This window comes from Varroa jacobsoni, unplaced genomic scaffold (genome assembly GCF_002532875.2).
Source record: "Varroa jacobsoni isolate VJ856 unplaced genomic scaffold, vjacob_1.0 scaffold_427, whole genome shotgun sequence".
Lineage (NCBI taxonomy): Eukaryota > Metazoa > Arthropoda > Arachnida > Mesostigmata > Varroidae > Varroa > Varroa jacobsoni.
This window is the reverse complement of record NW_019213329.1, coordinates 1,046-9,659: the sequence shown is the minus strand read 5'-3', so window position 1 is coordinate 9,659 and position 8,614 is coordinate 1,046. Positions and strand designations below refer to the sequence as shown.

At 44.5% G+C, this 8,614-nt stretch overlaps 1 protein-coding gene across 1 annotated transcript in view; it reads left to right on the top strand.

Annotated features, from left to right (window-relative positions):
* The window catches only part of LOC111260303 (uncharacterized), a 13,357-nt gene extending 5,918 nt beyond the window's left edge, over positions 1-7,439 (top strand). Inside the window, exons 3-4 of the mRNA XM_086968265.1 lie at positions 1,241-5,472; positions 6,174-7,439. Coding sequence (XP_086824391.1) covers positions 1,241-4,469 — 3,229 coding nt within the window. The 3' untranslated portion in view covers positions 4,470-5,472; positions 6,174-7,439. The remainder of the gene's footprint in view (positions 1-1,240; positions 5,473-6,173) is intronic.
* Positions 7,440-8,614: the final 1,175 nt, after the last annotated feature.

The following is an 8,614-nucleotide window of genomic DNA, read 5'->3' as shown; positions in this document are numbered from 1 at the left end:
GTCCCAATATATATATATATATATATATATATATATATATATATATATATACACATATATATTGGTTCATGTTTGTTGGTTTATATATATGTATGTGCCTAAATCGGTCGGCTGTGAGGCCTTCCCTGCAATCTAATGTGTTTGAAATCTGCGTCGACGCATCTGCTGGGCGCTACCCTTTCCGTATTCGGGAATTAACGTAGCGTGGCCCATCTTTGCGTGCGTCGCTAGTGGATGAATATATAGAAACTGATATTGAAGCCGCCAATGACAAGGATGAAGTATTTTCCACGTATCGGTAGGGTCTGCCGACTGGCCTGCCAGGGAGTAAAGAACGGCTGGTTGTTGTAACTGTAAGTTAGTGTAGTCAACCTGCATTCATTAACTAATTAAGCATAATTCGAATAAAATTGCAGTCTTTTTTTTGCCCGCTGCCATTTGAGCTGGCAATACATGCAAGAATTTTCACGCAAACATGTCAACGCGCTAGCTGTGTAGCATTAGTACCACAAGTTCCTGGTATAATAGATTTTTACCATTTTCGCCATAGTAATTGTGAAAGAGTTGTTATGAGTCGACACTGTGCACGCTGTTGTTAGGTGCAATTATTGTTTTCAACAACTCGCATTACGTTTGTCTGTTACTCGGGCATCCTTCGGATCGCAGCGTAAAGATGCTGGTATACAAAATGACCGAAGAATCGGAGCAGTTGTTTCTAACTGAACGATAGACAAAGGTACCACTTCTGGTTGTTCTATCCATTGTGTTCTATTTTTCGTAATGTTTGATTACAAATAATTTGGGTGATTATAGCTAAATAATAGTGCTACATTATTCAACATTTAAAAAAGTAAAGTTCCCACTGATCTGGGCGTTATTCCTCATAGTTAACGATGCTGTCCAGCTACTGTGGTAGCATGTTATATCTTTTAATGTTTTATCGTATGTTGCATTTTATTGAATGGAATCAGATGAATATCTCATTTGTCATCGCAAGCAATTTGTATGTCAATGGAGTCGTTTGGCGATGTTGATCCTGGTGTAAAAGTGCGCGTACATTCATTTACATAGCCATCGAAAATAGAAGTATAGTGATCTCCTTGGTTAGATTATAATCTCTAGAGCGTATTTAATATTCAACCATTTAACTAGGCGCTGATACTGCGACCATCTTTAAAGTACTAATCACAACGTTCGCCTATTCGTTTCTGTTCGCTTTGTGCAATACCGGGCACTATAGGAACTCATCTTCGAGTTGTCTCCAAGGTAGCATGGTTCTCGACGAGGATATGTCGAACGCGCACTCTGCTCGGCGGTGGAAGCGGCGTCATGTAGTTCTACCTCATCCGGGGCCGTACGACAGCCTCAACAACCATGACAATCCACAGGCTTTGCTCCAGCCCCATCACCACCACCATGCATCGGAGGGTAGCACCGATAACGACCAGATACCGGAAGCCGCGCCGCAATTCAACAGTCACATTGTTAGATTTGGTAGCTTCTGCGGAAACCTCGTCGGTAGAAGCCCCGTCTTCTACAGCATCGGGCGAAACGTCAGTCTAACGGTCACCTTTCCGTCGCTAGCGTCCTCCATGTCCGGTGTCTTCATGACGTACCGGTTTCTTCGAAGGAACTACCTTAGTAGCCACTACCTTAAGGTGGAACACCCAAACGCCTACTACGGTGAGCTGGTGCCGGGCAGCTACTGCGATAGGATGTTCAACAACTGCTCGAAACGCCAGTGCAAAATAAGGACGCCAGGATTTCCTGGATTCTATCTTAGGAACATAACGTGCAACTATTACATTCGAGAAAATCACAACCTGCGTAGCAGTGATCTTATACCACAGATTCACTTGTCACAACGAAATGAATATAAAGTTAGGATTTACTCGGGGGTAGTACCATCGGCGACGGTTGCAGGATTCACCCCTGGAACACTAACAACGGACTGTGCCGCCGGAGATGTGGTACGCGTCTTCGATGGAAATCTCAATGAGACATCGGAACGTATTGTGCTACAGGAGTTTTGCGGGTCGGGGTCGCTACCTTCAATCGTTTCGTCGGGCCCAGTTATCACGGTACAGCTGGTGAGCGCAGCTCACCAGCAACTTGTAGAAACCCATATGGAACTCGATGTTAGTGTTAAGTTCGTGTCACGAAACGAACTTCGTCTTACCGATGGACAATGCAAGTTTATTATAGAAAGCGGTGATCGACGAGCGGGCGAGATCTACGCGCCGAAGCACACGCTCCCGGCTGGTACCATCTGCACTTACCTGTTCAAAGGTCGCTCACACAACGACAAACTGTGGATTTACTTCACGAGTTATTATGCGCCAGACCGGCAACCGTGGATCCCGGAAGAAAAATGTGACACGTCCAAGCTCGAGATGTTCGATGGGCCTGGCAATTACTCAACATCGATTGGCACCTTCTGCGAAAAAAGCTCGCCGAAGGTGTGCAGTCATGCTCATGACTTCGCTTATTTCATACCGCAGCGGCCATGTAAACGTGATCGTGAAAGCTATTTGTCGAGTGGAAGCGACTTCACTCTGGCTTATACGACGTTCAAGAGTAGCGAATTGACTACGAGCGGGTTACCGACCTGGTCAGCTCGCTATGAATTTATTGACAATACAATGTTCGGCGCACCGGTAGGCAACGCCATTAGCGAACAAGCCGCTTGCGAAGGTTGCGACGACAGGCCATCGTGCGACCGGGAATTCTATTCAATCGATCGCGCTAGTCAGATGTCAACAAGACCTAAGGGCATTCAACGTGGACGTTTTGCCTCGCCCAAGAACGTGTTCTATTTCGGACGAGGCGGTACGGCGGACCTATCGTGTACAACAACCTTTCACGGTACCGCAAATGAGCTTGTTCGAATCCGAGTGGAAAGACTTTCACTGAAGACCGAGACGAGGTGCAGCACACAATTCGACAAGAACCAGGCGCGCTACGTCTGCACCCATCGCACACAGATCAACTCAGCGTACAATCGGCGACGTTCAGCCGAAATCAAAGTCGTTGAAACCTGGAAAGGTCTCCAAATACCGGTCGGCTGTGTATGTTCGACGAATACATCTTTACCATTTGAGCTGTCATCAGTTGGATCATCGGTATCGGTAACGTTCTCAGTCAGTGGGATGACTCCTACCGAAGATTTCACTGAATTCTACTTCGATGCGAGTTTCGAATTTCTACCGACAACCGATTGTGGAAATAGTGAAGTTCTTCAAGGCAACGTCGGCTCCGCCTATCTCGCAGGGGGCGCTGGACAACCTGCAAACATGAACATGCCTATGCATATCCGAAGTAACACCTATAAACCGCAATTTCAGCGGTGCCGATGGCTCATTGAAGCACGACCTCGGAAGTACCTTTACATCAAGGTGAACGGAGGGCGTGAGCAATCGGAATGTCCAACTGAAGACCGCTTACTTGTCTATTCTGGCGATCAATTCCAGCACGTGAGTCAGGTTTGCGCGTCAACCGTCCAGGGCGCTCATACCGCCGAGTCCGAAGAGGATGCGCTCCAAGAGCAGCCACAAGTCGATCTGTTCAGCCCGCGCTGGGACGAAGAGGAGAATTCTGATCGTCAATCGCCATCGTCGATTGAATCGACCCATCCCGAACGCATTCTACTAGAAACATTATGTAGTGGCACGGCGGAGACCCCTTTCCAGGTGCATTGGATTGAGGTCACTCGGCCGTACGCACGGACAGTGGAAGGCCAATCGGAGCGGAACTGTCTGCACGAATGTCCGGAGCTTGGTGCGTGCATCGATCCGATATTATGGTGCGATGGAGTTCCGCATTGTCCCGCTGGTGGCGACGAACGAGAAGAATTCTGCAGGCGGTTCCCATTTCTGACGGTGGGACTCGTCATCGGACTAGCTCTGGCCACGATCATGGCTGTTACCGGTGCTTTAGTTGTTCGTAAGCTATGTACGTTTGACAGTGACAAGCACATCGCAAAGAGTCCGCACAGTCCGGACAGGTCATCGTCAACGAATGGCAGCGTAGTCAGAGGAGGAAGTAACGTTAATGGATCAGCAGGAGGCCAACAGCCGGTCGACGTGTTGATGAATACATTGCCACCACTCCCAGAGCGGCAATGCTCGCTGCCAGGGAATCACGGCAGTGGGACGATCAAGGACGCCCATGATATAACAGCGCTTCCCGACGAACTGGCGCTCGACACTGGGGTTGAAGTTGGTATGACAGTCGGCGTTGGGGTCGGTATGGGTGGAGCGCCAGGTGTCCAACATCTGGGCGCCGGCCTGATGCCGGTTCCGGGTATGAATCGTGGTATGCCAGTACCCATGAGCATGAACCCCTACGGCTATTTGGGAAGGGACAGCATGGTCGCCCTGAACCCGACGGGGGGTTATCATACCCACACGTACCGACAACATCAACAGCATCCACAGATTGTGCTCATCCAGGAGCAGCCGCATTGTTGAGGTTTATTCTATAAAATATTAAAACGGAAACATTCGAATCGAAATGCAACAAACCAAAAAAATGGTGATGCTGCTGCCAATGATGATGACGAAAGATAGAAAAATACTAAAGATATACTATTCAAGAATATTGAAATGAGTTGAATATTCCGGATGAGATGCTGGGCAGCAGGGACCTTTGATTAAATTCGACTGGGGTTGAAAACGTCACGAAAGCATGACGACAATGCGCAAAGGAAGAAGCCGACATAGATTATATATATATATATATATATATAAAGAAAGAAGTAGAGGAGGAACCAGGACGCTGTAACGTGCCGAACCGAAGAAATGTATCATTGAGAAACATTGTATTCGAATTGTAATAGAGCTGAAGTTTGTCTAGATATGTGCGTGCCCCGAGGTGCTCTAACGTAGACACGAAAAGTACGAGATTGGTTAAGATTTTCGAGTAGAGGTAACTATGTGACAAAGCGAAAAAGAAGGCCCTGCGGGCTAGAAACAGCAGTAAGCCTAAATAGTGTATGCGTCGCAAATGCTGAAAGTTGAAAGAAAATAGAAAAAGTATCCACATCAGAGGGGCACTTTCAAAGTTGGAGAAGATGCGCAGGTTCATGTAATTTCTGTATGATATCTCATGTACATATGACACACTCCTTATATTCTGAGACCCAAAAAGGAACATGTAAATATATTCCTGATGATTCTTCCTGTATCCTATGATAATGAGAGGACGGCTGTGGTAAAGATGCAGTTATGATGTACGGATAGACGATGGTGACTAGTGATGCTGATCGGTCCAGTGTGTACACTATGTATGTGTGTAGTATGAACTATAAGCTACGACCTATCGGCCGAGACTGAGTCACTGCACTGCTGTATGTGATCTGATCCATCGTGGAAACGAATGAAATTGCATAACAATTGAAGATCGGGGAGCCTAGCAGCCGGTAACGAGCGTAACTTCAAGGGCATTAAAGCGGAGACATTTACGCACCGAAAAGTGAGCAGATAATCAAGTAACTTAGATGTTGTTGATCTGGATTTTTTCGAGGGTCTAGAAGGCGGACGGGTAGTGAGTTATTGTACTGGAAGCGTGCTTTCATCGCAGCGCATTTACCTGAGAATAAAAGCCCATGATAATCCTATATAATACTATGCGTAAACAGAATTGGGGCATTGGCGTAACGAAACTGAACTTAGCAGATTGGTCAAGGACTACAGAGATTATTATTTAGTGACCTTCTTAGAGTAGACAACCATATAGATGTTACTAGAAGCCTGTTGCGCTAGGTAATGTTTATGAGACCTCTGTCCCATCGTGAGTTTTGTCAAACCTTTAGCTCTAGAGACACAATAAGGCCAGCCTAGTAGATAAATTGTCATTTATATTTCAAAAAAAACCAAATGTGTTTTTCAACTAAAATCGATTTCCATTGCATAAAAGGAATAATGCAGATAAAAACATGTGCTGTACGAAGAACGCCAGCAGGGGACATGAAAGTTCGCTTTGTTTGATCCTGCCTTTGATTCGATCTACCCGGCCTTCTCTTTTTCGAAACAGTTCCACAGTTTTTAATATAAACGTCTATAAAATGAAAACCAGTAATGGTAAACGTGCCAGAAGTTTGTCGTTTTTCCCCATTTTTTTTTTATTATGCACAAGCTATTTAACATTCGCCACATTGAGTTTTCTCGTTTCAGCTCATGCGATCCCCGACCGCAATGTCTCGGCGGTGGTTTACCCCCTCGTCAAACACCCGAGGCCGACAACGGTCGGTATTGAGACAATGGCTGAAGTGGCTCTCGTTGCGCACACAGATGGGGAACGCTCTAGCGGCGTCAGTTTCGAACTGCCGCTGGTAAGATGTCGATCCGACTACACAATCGCGGCTAGGGAAGATCAGGAGACGCATCTTGTTAGTTTCTGCCGCGATGCGTTGCCGTAGCGACGATGGTGGAAGGCGAAGTAGACTCTGCTACGGTAAACAGTGAGGACGCAGGCCACTGACGTGGGATAGCGGTTCACAGGAGAAATAAGCGAATAGAAAATAAGCTTTGAAACTAAGTAAAACTGAAGAAAGCAGTTACTATGCGCCTGAATGCAGGAGCTTATTTATCGAGTTCACGGGTCTAAAAGGGGAGGATGAGATAAAACGAGGGAAACAAACTGAAAATAGCGTTGAGGCACGTGGTCTGTGATGGCCTATATTATTTTTTTTTATTATCGAATACATGATCAGTTTACTTTTTCATTATCTCTATGAATACAATGCTCGAATCCGTTTTTGTTTATCATCAGATCCGGTTTAATATTACGGCGCAACTGGTGTGTTTGTCAATGCCTGAAGGTGGCGGCACCTAGTGAATGTGACCATAGTCTTCTCTGATTAATCATTCCTCATATTGTTACATTGTATAGTATATAAATGAAGATAAAACTCAATATATGTTCTAGTCGATCTACTTGGCGCTCTGGGAATGCGTTAGCATAACAAATTTACCTATTCTATAAAAAAAGATCAGAAGCTGAAAATATAGGATAGCACGCACAAGTACACACTGCCCGCTAATACGTGCACCGAATGAGACAACAATTGGTCGATTGAACATAATTTTCTACTTAAATATATTATTTAAATGAACCGAATAAAATTTATTCGTGAAAAATGTATACGAGAACATTGTCGATCTTCGCACAGCAGCTTAATTGGAAAAAAGAAAAAATTCACAAGTATATATATATATATATATTGTGGTAAATACAGGTATAAGGGATAAATGTAAGGTTACTATACGTATGTGCTATGATCGATCGAATGTTTACGGATGCTTCAGTGCAGACAATGTTACGAAGTCGTCGGGTAATATTGCTTGGCTGCAACAGCCGCCTAATTGATGAGTAAGTTATCTTGCCTTCGAGGTCTTCGAGCGGTAACCAAACAAAATAATCTAGGTTTAAAAACAAAACTAAGGCAGATGCTTGAAACAACGCCATCGAAATACCGAAGGATTGATGCAGTGTGTGCAATTGAAAACTTAAAAGTATCCATCAAAAGTCCAAGGATCTCCTAACTTTCTTCGTTACAAGTTGAAGCAATAAAATCTAACGAAGGTACTCGATCATATTATGCAATATATCTTTCATCTTCCATTAAAACACTGAGTGGCGATGACTTGCTGTTACCAATGTGAAATTATAGCGTATTCGTCAGACGCGATCCTCGAAAGATCCTTTCTCCGTTCCCTGCTTAGATTTGAACGAAAGCTTACTGACAACTTACGTAGACACATACGTATTTACGTATTGCCATCAAAGCTCCCCATCCGAATCAAACAATTCGTTACGGCTGCTTTGAAGAGTATCGCTTAAATCACAGACAATAACTCGTACGTAACAGGATTAGGTAGCAGAGTCTACTTTCTACTGGCACTGTTCAGTGAGAGCGATAGATTTAATTTATATATATATATATATCTTAAGATCATTTTTAGGGTAATTTTTCAATGGAAATAGTCGATACGGAGCAAATCAAGCACTCGACGGGAACAGGTAAAAAGAAAAAAAGTGGAGCCAGCGCAAAAGGACATAGGCAACAGATAGGGGTCAGCACAAACCGCAACGGCATCAACTTATTGCTTTCAGTCGTTTACGACTCTTCCGAATTTCCACCATGGAGAACGATACATCAAAAATATAGAAATTCAAAGCTGGATGTTCTACGTTGGTCGTGCTTTATGAGCACGAGCAGTGTAAAGTACTGTTGAAACTGGGCCGAATAGTAGCCAGACAGTGTACTAGCCGACAGGGGGAAAATGGGAACTGAGAACAAGTAGACGTCAAAAACGACAGTAACAAAGATAAACATCAACAAAGTTTGCTCTTGTGATCTTTGCTTGACGTGCGCGAACGACAAATGACGGACGTTTCATTTACGCTGTATGTATAACTTTAGAATATTAACAAATATCGATGAGGATAGTATAGGAACTAAAAAATAAAAGCTGACATCTGTGAGAAAAAGAGGGAGTATATATATATATGCTTGAGGATGAGTGACGGAACGTGTGATGTATGTCGTGCAGATGGCGGTAGCACCTGGACAGTGAACAGTGAACGGGGAAACGAAGCTGGGTAACAAGTG